The sequence below is a fragment of the Meles meles genome, chromosome 6, assembly GCF_922984935.1.
Source record: "Meles meles chromosome 6, mMelMel3.1 paternal haplotype, whole genome shotgun sequence".
Classification (NCBI taxonomy): Eukaryota; Metazoa; Chordata; class Mammalia; order Carnivora; family Mustelidae; genus Meles; species Meles meles.
Window position 1 is genome coordinate 29,111,480 of NC_060071.1, and position 25,789 is coordinate 29,137,268.

At 40.4% G+C, this 25,789-nt stretch overlaps 1 protein-coding gene across 2 annotated transcripts in view; it reads right to left on the minus strand.

Annotated features, from left to right (window-relative positions):
• Nucleotides 1-25,789, minus strand: part of CYFIP1 (cytoplasmic FMR1 interacting protein 1) — a 124,692-nt gene that overhangs the window by 46,809 nt on the left and 52,094 nt on the right. For both annotated transcript variants that reach the window (XM_046007190.1, XM_046007191.1), the window contains exons 7-14: nucleotides 23,902-23,998; nucleotides 23,672-23,800; nucleotides 22,428-22,532; nucleotides 20,135-20,226; nucleotides 17,435-17,552; nucleotides 13,866-13,988; nucleotides 12,926-13,051; nucleotides 920-1,086 (exon numbers count right to left, since the gene is read on the minus strand). In XM_046007190.1, coding sequence (XP_045863146.1) covers nucleotides 920-1,086; nucleotides 12,926-13,051; nucleotides 13,866-13,988; nucleotides 17,435-17,552; nucleotides 20,135-20,226; nucleotides 22,428-22,532; nucleotides 23,672-23,800; nucleotides 23,902-23,998 — 957 coding nt within the window. The remainder of the gene's footprint in view (nucleotides 1-919; nucleotides 1,087-12,925; nucleotides 13,052-13,865; nucleotides 13,989-17,434; nucleotides 17,553-20,134; nucleotides 20,227-22,427; nucleotides 22,533-23,671; nucleotides 23,801-23,901; nucleotides 23,999-25,789) is intronic.

The window sequence follows — 25,789 nt, forward strand, 5'->3', positions numbered from 1 at the left end:
TAAGCCAGGTGTCAAACATCAATTATAAAGCAACAAAATGAAATCAATATACTTGTGAGTCCCAGTGAGCTTCATTTTACACAAATGTCTCTGAAAGACAACTTGAAAAGGCTGTATTTTTTTTTTTATTAACATACAATGTATTACTTGTTTCAGGGGTACAGGTCTATGAATCATCAGTCTTATATAATTCATAGCGCTCACCATAACACATACCCTCCCCAATGTCCATCACCCACGCACTCCATCTCTTGGGCTCCCCTTCCCTCCAGCAACCCTCAGTTTGTTTCCTGAAATTAAGAGTCTCTTAGGGTTTATCTCCCTCTCTGGTTTCGTCTTGTTTCATTTTCCCCCTCCCTTCCCCTATGATCCTCTGTCTTGTTTCTCAAATTCCTCAAATCAGTGAGATCATATGATAACTTCTTTCTCTGACTCTTTCATAAAAGGCTATGTATTAAGAGTAAACCAGCTCAAGATCACTACAGGATCTCTGCAATATCTGTGTTAGTCTCTGACCAATTTGTAGGACAGGTCAAAAGGAACAGAAGCAAAAATACTGAAGACGACACACTTGAGATGGGAAACGTGATGCTGGGCTTCCTGTCTCCACAAGCCTGGTGATAAGAATCATTAAACAGATATTGAGACACTCTCCTGCCCCGAGATAAACACACCCTTGACCCTGCATCCCCACTGCTCAGACATTCTGTAGTCGATTTATTACACGTTGCTCAGGTGAATAGTTGGACCTATCGCATCACATTCAGAGAAAAATCACAGGAATGGCATCTATTAGAGGAGGTTGAAGATAAATGCACTGAGCATATTTATGAAAATCTAACTATATAGTTGTTTAATCTTAAACTGATTCGACAGCTTCAGACTCTAGCTCAAAGGGAGGTATTACACTGAGGCTGACCTCTGGATGACGTTCTTCTTCTTCTTGATGGCTTGCCTGAGTGGTTCCCGGAGGGTAACCTGGGAAAAGTCCTGCAGTGCAGCGTAGACGGTGTGCCGGATGGCATGGTTGAATACACTCTCCATCCTGCCCATCAGCACCTGCAGACCTTTGATCATAGCAATCACCTGTAGAGGGAGACACAACTGTCAGTGTGGTGGATGGTGACAGGAAATGGTTCCTTCTCAGGAGATGCCAAGTTGCACCTGGAAGCTGCCTCTCTCATACACAGCACCTCTGCCTGGCTTCCCAAGTTTCTGCTCAGAAGCTGCTGCCTGTAACTCTTCCCGAGAGCCGTGAGCTTAGATCTATATCAACAGCTGTCCATGTGCCTGGGTCTGACACCATTAAACCATGAGTGCCTTAAGGACAGTGATGGATCTGCTTGGCTTGGCATGGAGCTAACAGGGGTATTTAGTAACTCACTCAGAATACTCTCAAATGCATAAGGGTATATCCCTGTGAAAGATTTTAAAGGAAAAAGACTAAAAAAGATTCATGAAAGCAAGTATGTTATTAGCTGGAAAAGAAAAAAGAAGTTTTTTAGAGTTGGTAGCCCAAATCCCATCTATTAAACAGTAATAGCATGCTGAATTAATAGGCATATAAAGGCCTAGAAGAAAATACACTAAAATGCTTAAAGTTCATCTCTGTGATAGCATCACAGACACTATAATGTCCTTAAGGCACACTCATGTGTTCCATTCATTTGCTTTAGGGATCTGTTAGGTGGTTCTCTAATAAGGAAGAAAGAGGCATTTCTATGAAAAAAAAAAAAAAAAAAAAAAAAAAAAAAAGCAAATACCCCAAATCAAATTCAAACTGAACTGAATTCAAATTCAAATCAACTTGAAAAAAATACTATATATTCAAATTTATGGGATGTAGGAAAATGTATGCTAAAAAAGTAAATTTTGAACTCTACAGGCATACATTAGGAAACAAAAAGTCTGATAATAATAATCTTACATTCATCATAAACCTGTAAAAAGAACAGGAAAATACACCTTCCCCAAACTAGAAGGAAATAAATACTGACAAGTAAAAATTAACTAAACAGAAAACAAGCATATCATAGAAGGTGATCAACAAGGGCTTCTGGGTGGCTCAGGTCAACATCCCAGAGTCCTGGGATCAAGCCCCACATTGGGCCCCCTGCTCAGTGGGAAGTCTGCTTCTCCCTCTCCCACTCCCCCTGCTTGTGTTCCCTCTCTTGCTGTCTCTCTTTCTCTCTGTCAAATAAATAAATAAATAAATAAATAAATAAATCTTAAAAAAAAAAAAAAAAAAGGTGATCAAAAAAGATAAAGCTGTTTAAAAAAATAAGTAAATAATAGAATTGACAACTTTCCCGAAGGACTAATCAAGAAAGACACGGGCAAAGGCACAAACTACGAGCATTAAGAATAAAAAGGGGGGCATTATCACAGAGTTTACAGATAGTAAGAGATTATGTGACTATATCAGCATAGGATAAACATACAGATCAATGGAACAGAAACAGACATTTACAGTCAACTGATTTTCAACAACTGTGTGAAAACAATTCAACAGAGAAATATTATTTTTTCAACAAACAGTATCCACATGCAAACAATGAAGTTGGTCTCCTGTGTAGGACAGGGTTAACTGGTGAGGCCTGGAATGATCAAACCCTCCATATACCCAGGAAAGGCCTGTTTTCAAGACTGGCCCTTGGCCAGCTCCAAGGAACTTTTAGCTCTCAACCTGGAACTATCCTGCCTGAAAAAACCCAAGGTTCTGGACCATTGCAGTACCAGTGTTTATGACAATAATGTAATTTACGGTGAACAGCTATGTTTGCACTGGGAGTCTGGAGTCTGAGTAGCCAAGTCAACGAAGTTGTGTTGCATGCCAACAGTACTGACCCCCAATAAAAAACCTGGACACTAAGATCCTGGGTGAACTTCCCTTGATGGCAACAATTTCCAGGTGTTGCCACCCCTCTGTGCTGGAAAAATTAAGCACATCCTGCATAAGTGCACTAGTACGGGATTCCCAGAAGTTTGCACCTGGTTTCTCCTGGACTTTGTCCATGTGCCTTTTGCTGATTTAAATCTGTCTCCTTTCACTGTAATAAATTATAACCTCGAGTAGAACAGCTACTCAGTCCTGTGAGTCCCTCTAGCAAATAAAGCCTAAGAGCAGTTTTGGATATCTCTAACATAGCCCCTACCTCACACCATACAAGAAATTAACTCAGAATGAATCACACATTTAAACTGAAGAGGCAAAACTGTAAAATTCTTAGAAGAAAACATAAGAGTAAATCTTCATTACCTGGGTTGGAAAATGGCTTCTTAGATATAATAGCAAAAGCACGCAGCAAAAGAAAAAAACAGGTAAACTGAACATAATAAAAATTAAAGACTTTATGCTTCAAAGGACCCCAATAGTAAAGTAAAAAGACAACCAAAGAATGGAAGAAAAGAATATAAATCATATGTCTGAAAAGGAACTCTTATCTAGAATACATTGAGAACTTAATAAGAAGATAAATAATCCAATTTAAAAAATGGACAAAAAGGGTCTCGAGAGGAGTCAAGATGGTGGAGAAGTAGTGGGCTGAGACTACATCAGGTAGCAGATCAGCTCGATAGCTTATCTAAACATTGCAAACACCTACAAATCCGACGGGAGATCGAAGAGAAGAAGAACAGCAATTCCAGGAACAGAAAATCAACCACTTTCTGAAAGGCAGGACTGGCGGAGAAGTGAATCCAAAACGACGAGAAGATAGACCGTGGGGGGAGGGGCCGGCTCCCAGCAAGCAGTGGAGCAACAGAGCACAAAATCAGGACTTTCAAAAGTCTGTTCCACTGAGGGACATTGCTCCAGAGGCTAAACTGGGGTGAAGCCCATGCAGGGTCAGCGTGGCCCCAGGTCCCGCAGGGTCACAGAAGGATCGGGGGTGTCGGAGTGTCGCAGAGCTCGCAGGTGTTAGAATGGAGAAGCCGGCTACAGAGACAGAGCCGAGAACTGAGCTCTCAGCTCGGGGTTACCTTGAACCAGTCGCGGGCTGGGTGAGCTCGGAGCTTGGCTGGAGGCTGGGGATACGGGAGTGATTGGGTGCTGTCCACTGGGGGTGCACTGAGGAGTGGGGCCCCAGGCTCCCGGCTCCTCCGGGCTGGAGACTGGGAGGCCGCCATTTTCATTCTTGTCCTCCAGAACTCTACAAAAAGTGTTCAGGGAACAGAAGCTCCCAAAAGCGAACCCGAGCGGATTACTTAGTCTGGGCCCCGGTAAGGACGGTACAATTCCGCCTCGGGCAAAGACACTTGAGAGTCACTACAACAGGCCCCTCCCCCAGAAGATGAATAAAATATCCAGCCAGGACGAAGTTCATCTATCAAGGAAAGCAGGTTCAATACCTAGGACAGCAGCGGAATTCCAAAGGAGGAGAAAGCAAAGCACAGAACTCATGGCTTTCTCCCCATGATTCTTTAGTCTTGCGGTTAATTCAATTTTTTTTCTTCCTTTTTTCTTCTTCTGCTGAATTTTTTAAAACTTTTACCCTTTTCTTTTTTAACGTTTTTTGACTATCTAAAATATATTTTTTCTTTCTTTTTTATATTTTTTCTTTATTTGTTTTATTTTTAAAAAATTTTTCTTTCTTTTTTTTCTGAGCCTCTTTTTATCCCCTTTCTCCCCCCAACAATTTGGGGTCTCTTCTGATTTGGTTACAGCGCATTTTTCTAGAGTCTTTGCCACCCTGGTAGTATTTTATTTGATCCTTCATATCCTCTTATCTGGACAAAATGACAAGGCAGAAAAAATCACCACAAACAAAAGAAGAGGCAGTACCCAAGGCTAGGGACCTAATCAACACAGACATTGGTAATATGTCAGATCAAGAGTTCAGAATGACGATTCTGAAGGTGCTAGCTGGGCTCAAAAAAGGCATGGAAGATATTAGAGAAACCCTCTCTGGAGATATAAAAGCCCTTTCTGGAGAAATTAAAGAACTAAAATCTAACCAAGTTGAAATCAAAAAAGCTATTAATGAGGTGCAATCAAAAATGGAGGCTCTCACTGCTAGGATAAATGAGGCAGAAGAAAGAATTAGTGATATAGAAGACCAAATGACAGAGAATAAAGAAGCTGAGCAAAAGAGGGACAAACAGCTACTGGACCACGAGGGGAGAATTCGAGAGATAAGTAGACCATAAGACGAAACAACATTAGAATAATTGGAATTCCAGAAGAAGAAGAAAGAGAGAGGGGAGCAGAAGGTCTATTGGAGAGAATTATTAGAGAGAATTTCCCTAATATGGCAAAGGGAACAAGCATCAAAAATCCAGGAGGTGCAGAAAACCCCCCTCAAAGTCAATAAGAATTGGTCCACACCCCGTCACCTAATAGTAAAATTTACAAGTCTTAGTGACAAAGAGAAAATCCTGAAAGCAGCCCGGGAAAAGAAGTCTGTAACATACAATGGTAAAAATATTAGATTGGCAGCAGACTTATCCACAGAGACCTGGCAGGCCAGAAAGAGCTGGCATGATATATTCAGAGCACTAAACGAGAAAAACATGCAGCCAAGAATATTCTATCCAGCTAGGCTATCATTGAAAATAGAAGGAGAGATCAAAAGATTCCAGGACAAACAAAAACTGAAAGAATTTGCAAACACCAAACCAGCTCTACAGGAAATATTGAAAGGGGTCCTCTAAGCAAAGAGAGAGCCTAAAAGTAGTAGATCAGAAAGGTACAGAGACAATATACAGTAACAGTCACCTTACAGACTAATAATGGCACTAAATTCATATCTCTCAATAGTTACCCTGAATGTTAATGGGCTAAATGCCCCAATCAAAAGACACAGGGTATCAGAATGGATAAAAAAACAAAACCCATCAGTATGTTGCCTACAAGAAACTCATTTTAGACGCGAAGACACCTCCAGATTTAAAGTGAGGGTGTGGAAAACAATTTACCGTGCAAATGGGCATCAGAAGAAAGCTGGGGTGGCAATCCTTATATCAGATCAATTAGATTTTAAGCCAAAGACTATAATAAGAGATGAGGAAGGACACTATATCCTACTCAAAGGGTCTGTCCAACAAGAAGATCTAACAATTTTAAATATCTATGCCCCTAACGTGGGAGCAGCCAACTATATCAACCAATTAAGAACAAAATCAAAGAAACACATCGATAATAATACAATAATAGTAGGGAAATTTGACACTCCCCTCACTGAAATGGACAGATCGTCCATGCAAAAGATCAACAAGGAAATAAAGGCCTTAAATGACACACTGGACCAGATGGACATCACAGATATATTCAGAACATTTCATCCCAAAGCAACAGAATACACATTCTTCTCAAGTGCACATGGAACATTCTCCAGAATAGATCACATCCTGGGTCACAAATCAGGTCTCAACTGGTATCAAAATATTAGGATCATTCCCTGCATATTTTCAGACCACAAAGCTCTAAAGCTAGAACTCAATCACAAGAGGAAAGCTGGAAAGAACCCAAATACATGAAGACTAAACAGCATCCTTCTAAAGAATGAATGGGTCAACCAGGAAATCAAAGAACAATTCAAAAAATTCACGGAAACAAATGAGAATGAAAACAAAACGGTTCAAAATCTGTGGGACACAGCAAAGGCAGTCCTGAGAGGAAAATATATAGCGGTACAAGCCTTTCTCAAGAAACAAGAAAGGTCTCAAGTACACAACCTAAACCTACACCTAAAGGAGCTGGAGAAAGAAAAAGAAACCCTAAACCCAGCAGGAGAAGAGAAATCATAAAGATCAGAGCAGAAATCAATGAAATAGAAACCAAAAAAACAATAGAAAAAAATCAATGAAACTAGGAGCTTGTTCTTTGAAAGAATCAATAAGATTGATAAACCCCTGGCCAGACTTATCAAAAAGAAAAGAGAAAGGACCCAAATAAATAAAATCATGAACGAAAGAGGAGAGATCACAACTAACACCAAAGAAATACAGACAATTATAAGAACATACTATGAGCAACTCTACGCCAAAAAATTTGACAATCTGGAAGAAATGGATGCATTCCTAGAGACCTAGAAACTACCACAACTGAACCAGGAAGAAATAGAAAACCTGAAGAGAGCCATAACCAGTAAGGAGATTGAAGCAGTCATCAAAAATCTCCAAGCAAACAAAAGCCCAGGGCCAGACGGCTTCCCAGGGGAATTCTACCAAACATTTAAAGAAGAACGAATTCCTATTCTTCTGAAACTGTTCCAAAAAATAGAAATGGAGGAAAATTTCCAAACTCATTTTATGAGGCCAGCATCACCTTGATCCCAAAACCAGACAAGGATCCCGCCAAAAAAGAGAACTACAGACCAATATCCTTGAGGAACACAGATGCAAAAATTCTCACCAAAATACTAGCCAATAGGATTCAACAGTACATTAAAAGGATTATTCACCACGATCAAGTGGGATTTATTCCAGGCCTGCAAGGTTGGTTCAACATCCGCAAATCAATCAATGTGATACAACACATGAATAAAAGAAAGAACAAGAACCATGATACTCTCAATAGATGCTGAAAAAGCATTTGACAAAGTACAGCATCCTTTCCTGATCAAAACTCTTCAAAGTGTAGGGATAGAGGGCACATACCTCAATATTATCAAAGCCATCTATGAAAAACCCACCACAAATACCATTCTCAATGGAGAAAAACTGAAAGCTTTTCCGCTAAGGTCAGGAACACGGCAGGGATGTCCATTATCACCACTGCTATTCAACATAGTACTAGAAGTCCTAGCCTCAGCAATCAGACAACAAAAAGAAATTAAAGGCATCCAGATCGGCAAAGAAGAAGTCAAACTATCACTCTTCGCAGATGATAGGATACCATATGTGGAAAACCCAAAAGACCCCACTCCAAAACTGCTAGAACTTGCAGAGGAATTCAGTAACGTGTCAGGATATAAAATCAATGCACAGAAATCAGTTGCATTTCTGTACACCAACAACAAGACAGAAGAAAGAGAAATTAAGGATTCCATCCCATTTACAATTGCACCCAAAACTATAAGATACCTAGGAATAAACCTAACCAAAGAGGCTAAGAATCTATATGCAGAAAATTATGAAGTACTCATGAAAGAAACTGAGGAAGACACAAAGAAATGGAAAAATGTTCCATGCTCCTGGATTGGAAGAATAAATATTGTGAAAATGTCTATGCTACCTAAAGCAATCTACACATTTAATGCAATCCCTATCAAAATACCATCCATTTTTTTCAAAGAAATGGAACCAATAATCCTAAAATTTATATGGAACCAGAAAAGACCTCGAATAGCCAAAGGAATATTGAAAAAGAAAGCCAAAGTTGGTGGCATCACAATTCCGGACTTCAAGCTCTATTACAAAGCTGTCATCATCAAGACAGCATGGTACTGGCACAAAAACAGACACATAGATCAATGGAACAGAATAGAGAGCCCAGAAATAGACCCTCAACTCTATGGTCAACTAATCTTCGACAAAGCAGGAAAGAATGTCCAATGGAAAAAAGACAGCCTCTTCAATAAATGGTGCTGGGAAAATTGGACAACCACATGCAAAAAAATGAAATTGGACCACTTCCTTACACCACACACGAAAATAGACTCCAAATGGATGAAGGACCTCAATGTGAGAAAGGAATTCATCCAAATCCTTGAGGAGAACACAGGTAGCAACCTCTTCGACCTCAGCCGCAGCAACATCTTCCTAGGAACATCGGCAAAGGCAAGGGAAGCAAGGGCAAAAATGAACTATTGGGATTTCATCAAGATCAAAAGCTTTTGCACAGCAAAGGAAACAGTTAACAAAACCAAAAGACAACTGACAGAATGGGAGAAGATATTTGCAAACGACATATCAGATAAAGGGCTAATATCCAAAATCTATAAAGAACTTATCAAACTCAACACCCAAAGAACCAATAATCCAATCAAGAAATGGGCAGAGGACATGAACAGACATTTCTGCAGAGAAGACATCCAGATGGCCAACAGACACATGAAAAAGTGCTCCACATCACTTGGCATCAGGGAAATACAAATCAAAACCACAATGAGATATCACCTCACACCAGTTCAGAATGGCTAAAATGAACAAGTCAGGAAATGACAGATGCTGGCGAGGATGCGGAGAAAGGGGAACCCTCCTCCACTGTTGGTGGGAATGCAAGCTGGTGCAACCACTCTGGAAAACAGCATGGAGGTTCCTCAAAATGTTGAAAATAGAACTGCCCTATGACCCAGCAATTGCACTACTGGGTATTTACCCTAAAGATACAAACGTAGTGATCCGAAGGGGCATGTGCACCCGAATGTTTATAGCAGCAATGTCTACAAGAGCCAGACTATGGAAAGAACCTAGATGTCCATCAACAGATGAATGGATAAAGAAGATGTGGTATATATACACAATGGAATACTATGCAGCCATCAAAAGAAATGAAATCTTGCCATTTGCGACAATGTGGGTGGAACTAGAGGGTATCATGCTTAGTGAAATAAGGTAATCGGAGAAAGACAACTATCATATGATCTCCCTGATATGAGGACATGGAGATGCAACATGGGGGGTTAGGGGGATAGGAGAAGAATAAAGGAAACAAGATGGGATTGGGAGGGAGACAAACCATAAGTGATTCTTAATCTCACAAAACAAACTGGGGGTTGCTGGGGGGAGGTAGGGATGGGCATGGGGGAGGGGGGGTTATAGACATTGGGGAGGGTATGTGCTATGGTGAGTGCTGTTAAGTGTGTAAACCTGGCAATTCACAGACCTGTACCCCTGGGGTAAAAATACATTATATGTTTATAAAAAAAAAAAAAAGAAATAAAAGATACAAATTCTGGTTTAAAAAAAAAAATGGACAAAAAATCTGAATAAGCATTTCTCCAAAGAAGATATATAAATTGCCAATAAGCATATGAAAATATGCTCTGCATCATAGTTTTTAAGAAAATGTGAATAAAATCATAATGAGGTACATTTCACATGTGATAGGATGGCTAGAATCAATCAGACATACAAAAACAAGTGTTGCTAAAGATTCAGAGAAAGTAGAAGCCTCATACGCTATTGGTAGGAATATAAAATAGTGCTGCCACTTGGGAAAACCCATCTGGTAGTTTTTCAAAATGTTAAATAAATAGAGTTACCATATGACCCAGCACTTCTACTACTGGATGTATCCTGAGAAGAAATGAAAATATGCATTCATAGAAACTAGTATACAAAAGTTAATAGAAGCATTAGTCTTAACAGTGAAAAAGTAGAAACAACCAAACTAAAAAATCAGCTAAAAAGTAAATAAAATGTGATACATCCATTCAATGAAATGGGATCCAGCAATGGAAAGAGTGAAATACTGATATATGTGTGAACCCTGAAAACATGACGTTCAGTGAAAGAAGCCAATCACAATTAGCTACATATTGTATGATTTCATTTATATGAGTTGTTCAGAATAAGCAAATCTACAGTCACAAAGCAGATTGGCAGCTGCTTAGGGCTAAAGGGAGAGGAGAACTGGGGATGAATGCTAATGGGTGTGAAGTTTCTTTATGACCTAACTAAAATGTCCTAAATTTGATTGTGACTGTACAACTCTGTGAATATATATTTTTAAAAGGCACTGAAATTTTATACTTCAAGCAGGTTAACTGTATACTGTGTAGGGAAAAAAAACTGTTACTAAAATAAGATGAGAATTTATTTTGAAAAACTTTACGACAAATGTTAGAAAATTTTAAGTCTTGGAAAATTCCCTGAAAATGTAACTTACCATGCCTGAAAATACAACTTAACAAAAGTGATACAAATAGAAAGAGAAAATGTACATGGTAAAGAAACTGAATGTTTCAAAAACCATCTCATAAAGGGAAAACTTTACTAGTAAATACTAGCAAACATTGAAAGAAGAAATAACATGAACCTTATACAAACCCCTTCAGACAATACAAAAAGAAGGGAGCCCCCTATGAATTGTTTTATGAAGCCAGCAACCAGAAAACTAGAATGGAAAGTTATAACTAATGACAGTGCATTTTAATTATACTTAAACAAAAATAAATAAATGAATAAATAAATAGCAAATAGAAGTAAAAAAAAAAAAAAGTAACGTTAGTCTACACAGGTGTTGTTTGTGTGCAGTAACTTCCTTCTCTAAAGTACACTATGAAAAGGAGAAAGGAGAGAGGAAGATATAAGATATAGGGGAACTTCCTAATAGAGAAACCTGACAATACATCCTTGGCCAGATGAGCAAGGCCGATACCAACTGTGATGAGTTTGTTAACAGTATGTACTCTTGATGTGATGTGATGGAAATGATGCTTCACACCTCCGTGGTCCAACTTCCCCATACCTGTAACTCCAATCTAATTATGAGAAAAAGTCACAAAAATACCAACTGAGAAACATTTGACAAAATACCTGACGAGTGCTCCTGAAAACTGTCAAGGTCATCCAAAACAAAGGAAGTCTGAAAAACTCACAACCCCGATGAGCCTAAGGAGATATGATGACTTAATGTAATGTGGGATCTTAGATCAGAACTAGACATTATGGAAAGACTGAGTAAATATGAATAAAGTATGGACTTTGGTTAATAATAATGTATAATACTGGTTTATTAATTGTAACAACACTAATGTGTGTAAGGAACTATTTAGAAACTGTCCCTGCTCCCCTTCCCCCAGGGGATTGACTTGGAGACAAGTCCTGGAAACCAGCTTCAGGTATCAGCCCAGATGCAAGGGTGGGTCAGGCCAGGTGGAGACATCCGATCAGTGGGGGGTTGTATACTGTCTCCCTGGTTACCAAGGAGTAAGAGTTTTACAGATTATAAAAGAGAAAGAGAATCTAAATAGAGGATACACCATGTTCATAAAAGGCTTAATATTCTAAATTTATCAATTCTCCCTAAAATGACCTATATAGTTATTCATATCCCCATTAAAAATGTCAACAGATTTCACTATGAGATAGGAAATAATCATTCTAAAATGTATATGAAAATACAAACAGCAAGAATAACCAAGGAACTCTTGAAGACAGAAAAGCTTACTTTACCAGACACAGAATCAGCTATAGTAATTAAGACAGAGGGGCATGAGAACAAGGATAGACCAACAACAGTTAGAAAAATACATCCATACATGAATCGTTGCTTAATTGACAACAAAGGTGAGAGAGAGCAGTGGAGGCAGAGTGTTTTAAAAACTAACTTCGGGGGACACATGGATGGCTTGGTTAGAAGAGGGTATGACTTTTGATCTTGGTGTTGTGAGTTCAAGCCCCACATTGGGTGTAGAGATTACTTAAATAAATAAACTTAAAAAAAAAAAAAGAAAAAGAAAAAGAAAAACTAACTTCAGGTGCACTTGAGATCTAAATGTGAAAGCCAGGATAATAAACATTCAGAAGGTAGTGGAGAAGAACATCTTATAACCTTAGGGTATGCAAAGTTTTCTTAAACAAGAAAAAAAAGTCCAACTATAAAAGAAAAGAAACTCAATGGCATGGAAATTATCTACTCATAAAAAAGGCTCATGAAGACAGTACAGAGCTGAGGGAGCCAGAGCCAACATATGTGAGAGCAAAGAGCTTGGTGGTAACAGTTGGAAATATGGGGGCTCCTCTCTCTCAGGGTACCAGGTTATATCTTGTTCCTCTTCTCTCCCAATCAAAAAGATACTCCGGACACTTGTGAGTGCACCGCTGATCTACCCAGAGGAGTCATCAGTGCAGAGACCAGGAACCTACATACTATTTCATTGTTCTGCTGGCAACTAAGAAAGATGCAGAGGGCTGCCCTACACAGAAATGACAACATGAAACTGTGCACTGAATTTTACTCAAGTTTTTGCCTTTGCTTTGAACGGGAAGATAGTCTGAGGCAAGAGCAAAAGGAGGAAAAGAAAGCAAACCGTACCTCCACCAGGGCAAACTTCTCCTCACTGGTGTAGTTGTAGCGGGTGGCACGCTCATATTCCTCAGCATTGTCGGGACAGTCCTTGTTGGAGTACTTGTCCGTTGGGTGCACAAGTTTCCATGAATACTGTTGTGGTCAGAAAGGAGGAGACAGGCACACTGAATGCAAAGTGCTTATGTTCTGGTCATACTGACATGACTATAACCAAAGTGACCAAAGCCCAGCCTTCTAATATTAGCTGCATTTGAAAATCACACACATATATACATGCTCACACATACACGACACACACATACATTCATACAGTAAGCCCATCTCCATAAAATTGCAAGACAGTCTGGCACCATGACTTCAGTTTTAAGAAATATGTAGGGTAAAATGTCCTGGATATTTTGTGTTGCATTATCTAAAGACTAAAAAAAAAAAAAATCATTAAATAAAAAAATCATCCTTTCCAATGATCATATACTCATCCAGCTTAGTAATTTTTATCTGGTCAAAATAAACAACAAAAGGAAAAATCTTCTATGACTTATAGGTATCCAAATCTCCAAGAAACTATTTTACTAATGCTAAACAAAAGAAACCAATCGCTGGAACTCTATAGAGAAAACATTTTTTAAAACTGAGAATTAAAAATCATCATAATGCTACAAATTCTATCTATATGGTTTAAAAGATGAGGCCCTTTATTTGTAACACACATAAATGAAATGTACTTTGAGCCACCTAAGAAACATTTATAGTGATACAGAATTTTTTATTCCTGGAATCAAAGATAAAAAAAGTCAATTTGTTCTTGAACCAAAGACAGAAGTTAATGCAGAAAAAATACCAGTCAATTTCTTGGATGATTTTGGGAAAAGCACTTCTAATCAACCAGGGTAGCTTTCTTCCAGATCTCCGCATTTCCAAAGAAAAACAAGTACAGAGTGCCTACCACTTCCATCACATGAGCACTCCACTGTGACAGCAGCTGCAGGCCCTGAAGTGCCAGGTCAAACAGCTTCCGGTACTCAGTGTCTGTCTTCTGAGTCTCCTGGCGGCCCGACCCTGTGACAACCTAGAGCACCAGAGGAACACTGAGAAGTCACCCTATATAGAAAAACCAGTTAGGCATTTACCCCATGACCTAGCAAATCCACTAGGAATCTACCAGAAAGGTGCATCTGCAAAATTATGAAATGATAGGGGCATGCTTTACCATAGCAAAAGGCTGGTAACAGCAGAGCCCTGACAATGGACATTTTGTAGTTCTCTGGGAATGTCTCTGCAGACTGTGCTGGAGAGATCTCTAGGACATGGTGTTAAGAGAAACATGTGCATAGTTACTCTTCTACTTAGCTAATAAAGGAAAACATGCCACATCATGTGCATTTGCTTATATCAAAAAATGCAAAACTTATATTTAAGAATGGTTACCTAAAGGGCAAGAAGGTACAGGGTAGAGAGGAAAGCAGATTTCTTTGAATATACCTCCTATTGTACATCTGAGTTTGGAACCACATAAATATTTAATATAATTATGATATAAAATTAAATTATGGGATATAAGCAATCCCTAAAACTCAGAAGCAAAATGAAAGCATGAATGAAAGTACGTACTGAATTGGGTTCATGACCGCACTGAAGAACTATGTATTATAGGTACCTAACAACAAGCTTTTTTGATTACAGTAAGTGCCTGGCATTAAGCATTTGATAGCTGAGGCATCCATTTCAAGGACATCCATCTAGAATAAACACAGTGCCAGCTATACAAATAGATAAAGAGCCAGGCAGCCCCATCTATGAAGCTCCTCTCTTAGAAAGCTCTGGTTGACCTAGATAACTTATCACGTGAATGACCCCACTTTAGTGCCCTAATTCCTGCTCTTATGTTTGAAATGTGCCCATGAAATCCTACGTACCCCACCCTGGGCCCCAGTAAAGGCGGAGTCCCAGATCAACATGCCTTCTCTAGCACCACTTCACTTTGTGGCTCTAGGCATGCCATGTGCCTTCCAGAATTTGTAAGTAATGATCCTTCTTTTTCCCAAAAATGCCCTGATGGTTGTTGCTGAGGTACATCTTGCAAGCACAATAAGAACCACAAGGACCTGTCCAGCCACAATATTGGCTCTGTTTAGGGAAATGTCTATGGGGGCTGCCAAAGATAGATGAGTCCTTCAGGCATCACTATCAGTAGGCTGAGACCAACACAAAACAAACCACTTCCAGTGACTTTGAAAAACACTGATTTAAAAGAAGGAAGGAAGGAAGAAAAGGAAAAAAGAAAGAAAGAAAGAAAGAGAGAAAGGAACCAATGATTTGTTCTCCATCCCTAGAGGGAGAAAATCTAAGGGCAAAATTAACTTACAAAATAGATTTAAAAACAACTTTTAGTAATTATATTGTCATCATAATACTGTAATGTTATATATTACAATATATAATTATATTGTTTCTAGTAATTATATTGTTATTAGCGTTGGTATTGCTATTTTAAGATGAAATCCTAGGTTCCCCACCCTGGGCCCCAGTAAAGGCGGAGTCCTATACACTGCCAAGTGTATACTAAGCTATCAAGTCAAAATATGCTGTAGTCATTAGGAACCAGGATTCTCAGCATGAAAGCCGTTGGGGGCAGAGGGAAAGAAACAAAGTAGATGAATTTTAAAACAGTACTCCAAAAAGTTTACCTAAGATAATGCTAGAGAATCAATTATTTGAAAAACTGATACATATAGCAATAGAATCCAGCTCTGACTCTCTCTCCTGAAGGAATCATACTGCAGAGAAAGGCTCAGCTGTTAGAGGAGGAGCTGAGGAGTGAAAGGACTAGAAGACCATCATGTTGCAGCCCTAATGAATCATATATTTGGCAGTGGACAATGGCTGTCCACACTCCAAAGAGAGACAGCCAGACGCTCTAGTAGTCTGCAGCACCGCCAACAAAGGGCCAGCTGCACTGAGAGGATGGAAGCGGAGTCTGATCAGGCCTCCAGATCTAATCACCCATGCAGAAGAAGAACAGAGGACAGAAGTCACTCCAAAGGACCCCACAGGGAGCAAGAGGGATGGAGAAGGGACAGATCTTCAAAGATGTGTCACCAATCAACTACAGTGTATAATACTCATGTGGATCCTGAGACAAATCAAGTTGGAAAAATAAAACCATCCATGACTCAACAGAGGAAACTGAACAATGACTCTGATATTAAGGAATATTTGAATTTTTTTTTAGGTGTGATAATGCTATTACAGTCATGTTTAGCGTTGGTGGTATAGTGGTGAGCATAGCTGCCTTCCAGTCATGTTTAAAAAGAGCCCTAGTAAAATGTAGCTTTTGGAAAAAAAGAAAAAAAAAAAGAGCCCTGATCTCTGTAAGACACATGGGAAACCCAAAGAAGAGGGTGGTTGGAACCTCTGATCTATACAGAGATCAGAAGTACATGAATACAGAGTTGCTTTTGGGTGTAATGAAAATGTTCCAATAATGGACTGTGGTATTAAACAATTCAGTGAATAAACAAAAACCTTTGAATTATACATTTTAAATGGGCAATTGTATGGTATGTAGATTAAATCCCCATAAACCTGTTTAAAAGTAAACTGAGCAGAGCATTCAAAGATAGATCTCTTTTTTTCTTATTAAAACTATTATCTTAATTATAAAGGTACTATAGCAGACATCAGAGGGAAAATAGACAGGAGCCATATGTGCTGTCAGACACACCTATTTTAAGGGTAGAAATCAACTCTACATGTCCTCTGAGAGCTTCCCACAAATTTGGTTTTCAATTACGTCAGCACAGCCCCTGCCTCTGTTTCCACCCTGTGGGTTGTGCTGTCAGCTGGGGAGACAGTGAGACAGCACCTCCTCCTGGGGGCACCAGAGGTCTGCTTGGAGCTAGTGTGTGCTCTGAACCATTTGGACTGTCTTCCAGTCATTCTGGTAACATGATGGCTAGTGTTTGCTGGCTGGGGGATAGGGGAGCTCATCATCCTGAAATGGATGGGGCCAACACACAGAACTTTTCCCTCCAAATGTTAATGATCCTACTGAGAATCTTGAGGTACCAGATTCTCAAAGACTAGAGAGGTGTGTATGTGGTCTCAAGTCTTCAGGTCCCTCTAAGTCTCTGTGTAGTACAGATACCGTGGACCATTGCCACATCCCTGACCTCGCTGCCCTGCCTGCTCACATGTAAGAAATGACATTCCCACTGCTTCTCTGCACTCAGAACTCCCCCCTCCTGTCCACCCCACATGCTGGTAGGGCTGGCCTGGAGCTGTGTTTGGCAGGTAGGAAGAATGTGACCAACCCAAACAAGGGCACAGAAAACCCAGCTGCCAAGCTGGAAGGACTTAAAAAGACCCATAGCTAAGAGACAGTACTTCCTCCTAGCCCCAACTCCAGGATCTCCTCCTCTGGGCACCTAGGATATACCCTCCCATTCAGACAAAGGTTCTCACACACCTCCGGCCTTAGGTACCGGCAAAGATGGGCACTGAAGGCCCACTTACCTCACTATTGCTGTAGCGTGCCAACTCTGAGATGAAGCGCATATGGTCCTCCCGGATCTGGATCATCTGCTCACAGATGTTGTACTGCGGGCTGCTGCTGGACGATGTGCATGTCCATCTGGCAGTGAAGGGGAAATGTGTGTTACCTGAAGAGGTGCCTGCTGAAGATTCATGCTTCACAATGCAGGGTGGCTGGGGACACAGGCATAGCAGGAACACAGGATGGCCCACTGGTCCTGCATGCTGGCTAGGACATAGAGGCTTGGAGAGAACATGAATTCTCAGCAAAAAACAGCTGGGCCAGCCCCATTCCCCTATGTCAGAGCCACTGTCCTACCTTCTCACATCTGTGTTTTGGAAAAGGAATTGTAATTTCTCCTTAATTAGCCAACTACTTTCAAAAAAGCTAAGAGCTGTTGCTGCATCACTCTTGCAAGGAAGGGCCCCTTAACTCCTATCTTTATTCCTCACATATGAAAACATAAGCTACAGCAGAAAACAAATCTGCCAAAGACTCAAAAAGTTACCCTTACGGGGAACTGAAAACTGACATTACTTGGAAGTTAGACAGTGCTGCCATAACTACTTATGTGCACAACACACCACTTCAGCTGCAAACAGATAGTCAATTTAGTGGAAAAGAGGCTTATTAACAGGGCACCTGGTTGGCTCAGTGGGTTAAGCCTCTGCCTTCCAGCATGGGTCATGGTCTCAGGGTCCTGTTACTGAGGCCCGCATAGGGCTCTCTGCTCAGCAGGGAGCCTGCTTCCCCCTCTGTCTCTGCCTGCCTCTCTGCCTACTTGTGATCTCTCTCTCTCTCTGTGTCAAATAAATAAAATCTCTAATAATAAAAAAAAAGCTTATTAACAATTAAAGCTGCTGGAGGTCTTAGGCAGAAAGCATGGGCTTTGGGGCTCTGACCACTGCTCCCTCACACTCAACACCAACACTCTCACCATGTTTTTAATGAGCTGGTCCTCTTTGCTTGAAGAGAAGGGATGCAGGTTATCCCTTGTCAAAATAATGGGTACACTGTCTCAAGCAGCATCCCTTTCTTACTTTCTGATTCAACTGTAGGATGATGCAATGATTATGTCGCCATCATCCAAGGTGGCTCCGAGTCTACGACGAGCATCTGAGGCCCATGCTTTATACTGGATTCTGCCCTCCATATACCTGCCACCCATGCAGGCCCCGAAAAGCATGTCTACCTCCGGCAAGGCCCTGGAGCCCAGAACTTGACTGCTGACACCGCACCCTCTGACCACCCCTCCTGGACCCAGATGCTGGTGCAGGGCTGCTGGGCTGACTGCTACATGCTCAGGCACGTCTCAAGGTGGCTATTAAACATACCCATTACCACCAATTAAATGCTATTGACTCATATCAAAAAGGTCCAAATAAGAATGCAAAACTCATTGTTTCCTGATTCTCTTACTGGTTTCACCATTACCTATCATCTAGAGCTCATCTGTGTTAGGCTAGAAGCACTGTGTAAGGACATGCTACTAGAGTTGTCACATTTTTAGCCTGCAGTCAGTCATGGCAGGGGTATTTACACCACGGAAAAGAGAGCTTAAATTGGTGCTGAAGCAGAAAGAGGTTTCAGTTTAATGAATGTAACTTAGAGGAGAATGAGAAATCACCTAACTGGATTTAAAGGCAGATTTATTAAGAAATAAGCTAGGACAGCACAGGCTAAATACAACCTGTATTCGTATGGCCCTAGAGTCATGTAAAATGGTACTTATATTTTCAGTGTTTAAAAAAAGAAAACCACAACAACAGCAAAGAAGACTATACGACAGATACCACATGTGGCTTAAAGTGTTTACAATTCAGCGTTTATTTAAAAAAAAAAAAATTTGGCTGACACCTGAGTATGCAGACTGAGATGTAACTGCATTTTTCAAAATCATGGCTGAATTGCAACTGTCGGTTGGCTACAGGTACACGTGTTTGGCAAGGGTCAACAAAAGCATCCTGCAAGACTCAGCTGGCTGTGTGAATCTCCAGAAAAATATGGTATTTTTTTTTTTCTATGGTATGTTTTTTATCATCTGTAATTGTAAGCCAAGGATCCTTTATGACAATGACGGGCTAGCTCTCTCTCTATAGGACCAGAAAGTAAATATATATACTTCAGAATTTCTAGGCTATATGTCTCAGTCACACAGCCATTGTCTTCTTTTTATTTATTTATTTATTTATTTTTTAAAAACCCCTTAAAAATATAAACACCATTCAAAGAAACTGAGATCTTACAAAAACAGCCCTGGGCTGGATTTGGCTCTTAGGTGATAGTTTTATAATCTCTGTGATATAAATGCAAAAGTCCTCATGCCCAGCAGGGCTACTTGTTAGGCATTGACCAGCACACCACTTTTAAGCTTGTATATTCTCAACTCATTCTACACAACAGAACTCTCTGAGATGATGGAAAAGCTCTCTATCTGTGCTGTCCAACACAGTAGCCACTACGGAACATTTGAAATGTGGATGTTCTAACCAAGAAAATTAAAAAAAGGTTTTAATGAATTTAAATGTAAGCAGTAACCAGTGACAAGGCCTACCATATGGGGCATTTGGTTCCAGATGGTTAAAAATGTCAAAGGTATTCTCTCTAGATAAATAAGTGTTATAAAACCACAATGAGAACACTGAAGAATGTTCCAACTGGACAGCTCACTCTCCTCCTACCGAGATTTATTTTCCTCATAGTGGGCGCTGGTCTTGATGTATCTTGCCAGTTCTATTTGCATGTCCCCGAACAGTGGAACCACCTGGAGCTGCTATATTTAAAGAACAACAACAAAAAAAAAGGTCACTATGTATGTTTAGTTACCAAATACAATCACAAGAATGAGTAATGCTGGTAATTACTATGTGCTGAATACTATCTCTGTAAATCATTTACTAGAAAAAAAATTGTAAGGAACTTACATATTCACTTTAAGAAGGACCATATACAATTGTAGAACCAATATTCATAAAACCAATTCAAATATTAAAATTAACTTACCTTGCTGCTAGACCCATAGTCATTAAAAAAAAAAAAATCAATTTGCATTTCTATATACCAGTACCAAATAGAAAATGAAAATCTAAAGAGAAACATTTGGGGCACCTAGGTGGCTCAGTCAGTTAAGTGGCTGCCTTCGGCTCAGGTCATGATCCGAGAGTCCTGGGATCAAGCCCCAGGTCAGGCTCCTGGCGCAGTGGGGAGTCTACTTCTCCCTCTGCCCCTTCCCCCTGGTCCTTCTCTCTCTCTCAAATAAATAAATAAATAAATAAACAATCTTTAAAAAAAAAAAAGGAGAGAGAGAGAAACGAAACCGATTTGTAGTAGAATTTTTAAAAAAAACTATAAATATGTATGAATAAATCTAACAAAATATGGCCAAGACCTCTAAACAAAAATACTACCAAAAATTCTAGAGAAAGTTTTGAAGTTCTAAGTGAATGGAGAAATATATCAGGTTCATGGACTAGAAGACTTGGTATTCTATTCCCTAAATTGAGCTATGGAATTGATCTGTGGAAGCCCAAACAATATTCCAAGAAGAAAAATGGTTTATGGGTAGTGTGTGTATATGGAAATCAACAAGCCAAATTATTTGAACAGTAAAGGGATGACACTCAAGACAATCTTGAAGAATGTAACTTGAAGGCTTTCTGATCAGCAGATCTGTTCTGTTACCAGAGAACTTGTATACACTAAGTCACCTGGATTCCCATAATGGGGAAAAGAAAAAGATCTAAAAATGTCAACTCCCGTTCCTCACATCATAAATAGAGGCCAGGTCGAGAAGGAATATAGATCTAGACAGAAAAGGAAATGGTGCTGTTTTTAGAAGGTAATAAGAAGGAAATTCTCATAAGCCTACCCTATACAAAGATTTCTAATAGTGGATATTAAAGGGATGTCTGGGTGGCTCAGTCAGTCAAGCATCTGACTCTTGGTTTCGGCTCAGGTCATGATCTTAGGGGTCCTGGGATCAAGCCCCACCTTGGGCTCCCCACTCAGCAGGAGTCTGCTTGTCTCCCTCTCTCTCTGTACCTCCTCCTGCTCTCACATGCTCACTTACTAAAATCAATCAATCAATCTTTTAAAAAAAGTAGATATTAAAGATTGATACACTAGACTACAATAAAATTGAGAACTTTTGTTCACTTAAGGCACTCTTAAGAAAGTGAAAAGGAGAGCCACATAGGGCAGAATGCATGTACTTTAGAACACATGAACCCAACAAATAACATGTACCCAGAATACATAAAGAAACTTGAAATGACACTTTACAAGACAACATACAAAACACTAATAGAGTGAAAAGTCACGAGGGAAATATCAACTAAAACACAAGGAAATACCAGCCAAAAATATAATGATGTACCACATTTCAGGATGCTCTTTCCCAAAAGAGTGACAGTGCCAAGTATTGGTGAAGATGTGGAGTGGTGAGAATGCAAATCAGCAGTCGTTAGGCTATATCTAACACTGAAAATATATATGCCTGTGGCCCCTAATCCTAGCCCTGGATAGACATATATTCAACAGAAACATGCACAGATGTGCACTAAATCAAAGCAGCACTGTTGTGTCAGCCAAAACTCACAAATGAATTATGTTCATCAGAACAGAATGGATAAATTAAGTTGAGGTGTAATCATAAAATGGACACCACGATGAAAACCTAAGGACTATCTATAGCTGTGAGATTTCACAGGGATGAATTTAATGAATGAGTGAAAACAGCTAGATGCAAAAGAATACACATAGCCACGATTCCCTTTACACAAGGTTCAAACCCAGGCAAAACTGATGCAGAATGGGAGGGAGGGTGGCCACCTTTGCAGACAGAAGCCAGTGACGTCATCCCCCATCCCTGCTGCCTATGCCCACATTTCCAGATGTGTGTCACAGAATTTACCTCCCAAAATTCAAATTGTTTACACTTGATAAAAATGCTTATCTAAAAAAAATGTAACTCACCTTGAAGTACTTATCGATTTTGGATAAGTTTATTCTTTTCTTGGCATCAAGTTTATAGATGTTGCTGACACTGCCATCCATCAAGTATAGACCGAACCCCATGACCTGAAAATCACAAAATGGCACAAAAAACTCAGCCCTGCAAGTTTAACTACCCCTAAGATCATAAATGAGAATTCACTCTTCTTTCAAAAGCACTTTCACAAGTTCCTTATAAATAAATAGCTATCCCTTCATATGAAGCTATTCTTCTATATGCGTCATTTCTTGTGGCTATTTTAAAGTCCTCCCTGAGCACAAACACCACCTCCCACCTCTCATCAAGCAAATGCAATACTAAATGTGGATTTCCATAAACATTCATGGCCAGAGGTTCCTGCTTTGATGGCACAGACAATTTCCACCGTCACAGAGTGCTCCACTAGACAGTGTCCTCCAGCACGGTGCTCTCCTGCAGGAAGCTCTTACAGGGAAGGTTTGGGGCTGACTGGACACCTAGCACAAGGTCCTTCAGGGCTATTCTCCCCAAAGGTGAAAGCAGAACAAATGCAATGGCAGAACTGGCTTCTCCTCTTTCCAGAAAGAAATGTCACTGAAAACCTCCCCAGGACACCTGGGTGGCTCAGTCAGTTAAGCACCTGCCTTCATCTCAAGTCATGATCCTGGGGTCTTGGATTTGAGTCCTGCATCAGACTCCCTGCTCAGTAGGGAGTCTGCTTCTCCCTCTATCCTTCCCCCTTGCATGTGATCTCTCTCTCTCTCCCCCTATCTCACTCAAATAAAAAGGTAAAATCTTGAAAAGGAAAGAAAAGAAAAAGAAAGAAAAGAAAACCTCTCTAATATGGTGAATGGTCATGTTCTTGACCAAAAAGAGTCTACTATAATCATGGAGACATAGTATTATTAATTCCTAAGAATCCTTAACAAGCAGAACCTGAGGTAACCTCTGCTGTAAGAAGCTAATGCTGAGAAAAGCCCTTGACCCCAGACCTCCTTATGCACGAGCACATTTTCCAGAGGGTGGTATATGATCCCAACTGGCACTGGGATCAAGCCTGAGACACAGTCATAGGAATGTGTTGAGAGTCTGTAGTGCATGCTGTGGGCACCAGAGAAGATACTGTATACATACACACACACACACACACGGCAAGCATAATAAAAAAAGGTTGGCAAAAGGATCATAATCAAAGCACAGCCTCTTCTCTCTATAGTTATGTAAGCCGTCATGCCCACACACGTACTTTGAGAAGCATGTGTTTCTCACTGGGTGTCAGGTACATCCTATTCTCGTAGTAATCCACACACAGATTCACAATATCGGCGAGAAGCTCTTCATAGCCAGAAATCACTTCAAGCTGTTGCTGCAAAGACTGAAACACAGAGTGTGAGATCCATGCCAGGGACTGTTCCCGGGACCCCAGACCCCAGCAGTGCGTCCCATCAGCCAGAGCAGCAAGAGTATGAGACTTACTTGTGTGATTTTGTTGTGGTTGGCCAGGAACATGGACAGATTTTGTGATTCCTGGATGGACTGTGGGTCTGCCATTTTCCGTAAAAACTGAGCAGCTCTTTGAAAGCAAAAAAAGTTAAACAACCAGTGTGCTTAATGACTTAAAAAAAAAAAAAAAAAGGCAGGGAAAATACAGATTACTTTATCTGGTGATAGTTATCTGTAAAAATGTGGGTCTTACTAGTTAGTTATAATTTCAGCCTCCTTGAGCTTGTCTACCCTGGAATCCAGGTCACTCTTTTGCCAGCCTGGACAGCTCACCACTTCAATGTCCACAGCTGATGGACTTCCTCAGAGATATGGCAGTGCTGACCACAGGCCTTCCTGAAGGGTCCCTGTATACTGGCCTCTCCCCACGGCTATCTGTTCCCAACTCTGAGAACAGAGAAAGAGAACTTTCTCTCTGAGAAAGACTGCCTCCCCCTCAGTGACTCCCACAATGTGGTAAAGATGTCCAGGTTCTCTGCCAAGAATCCTCCAGGCCACCATGCCTCTCAAAAGTCAGGGACCACATATAGTTTTGGTGCCAAACCTCAGAGATAAAATCCCGGTTTCCTCCACCAGTATGCTGCTCAATCTTGGATTAACCTCCTGAACTCTCCTGAACCTCACTTACCACATCTATAAGAATAACTGTCCATCATATCTGCCCTACTCACAGGGCAGATTTGAGGGGAGAGCGAACAGCATACACATAAATACCTTTACATTCAGGTCCAATAAGACTGCAGGGTACACATGAGTCTCTCCCTGGGTCTTGCAAAGCAATGCAAAGGTGGGTATGAGCATTGTGCTCATCTGGGGAGCCCCCCAAAAAGTTTAGTGGAAACTGGCCACAGAAGAACATGTCTGCAACCTAAAAACTTGGGAGTTTTAATGACGAATTCTCATGGTAAAGGCTGATAACCTACACCAACAGTCATTTACTCTGTGCCTCTTTAGAAATAAACCCCAAATTTCCATGCTACAGCAATGTGCATCATGTCCACATGACCAATGGTTGAGCCATGAGATATAATGAAAAACACTGCAAGGTACTTAGAATTTTACTTATAAAAGATAGTATGACCCCTTCTATCCTCCTTCCTCCCTGTTGACTGGAATGCAGAAACGATAGCTGGAGCTCAAGCCACCATCCTGGACCATGAGACAACACATGAAGACAGCAGAGCAGCAAGACAGCAGGAGCCCTAGTGTGAACACTGTGGAATCCTCTCATCAGCTGCAGACCATCTACCTCAGGACTTTCAGGGGAGAGAAATCATCTACAACCTTGTTTAAGCCACTGTTATTTCTGCAGGTTTTTGAAAAATTATAGATTTAAACCTAACATGAACTCTGATAATGATAACATTCTTTTTTAAAATGTTCACTTTACTGATTTGAGTAGTTGCTAAGACTAAATGAAGGGGTCAAAAATACTGTTTTCTATTTTCCTCAAGCCTCACCATAACCCCATGGGTTATCCTGGCATTTATACTCAGAAGATTAGCTATCGCTAGATGCAAAAAAAAAAGTTCGAGTGCAAATATGTGAGGGCTGAGAGAACTGAGGATAGGATGATAGGGGGTCCCAAACAGAGGTCATAGGAAGAAGCCACTGGAAGGCAGGAGGGGTGCCCCAAGCCCCCCTCTGCTCAGGAGAGCCTGGGCGACTCTTGGAGGGGGTGCTGACCCCCACACACATACCTTTCCAGAGAACAGTCCCATCTTTATACTATTTTATAGACTGGGCTCTCAGAATAAAGTTGCCGCTATTAAGGGGAAAAAAAAGCTTTTTTGAAATTGAAAACCACTGATGCTGTCTACCTCCTCTACTTTCCTAAGTCAGAAAGGTTGAAACAGCTGCT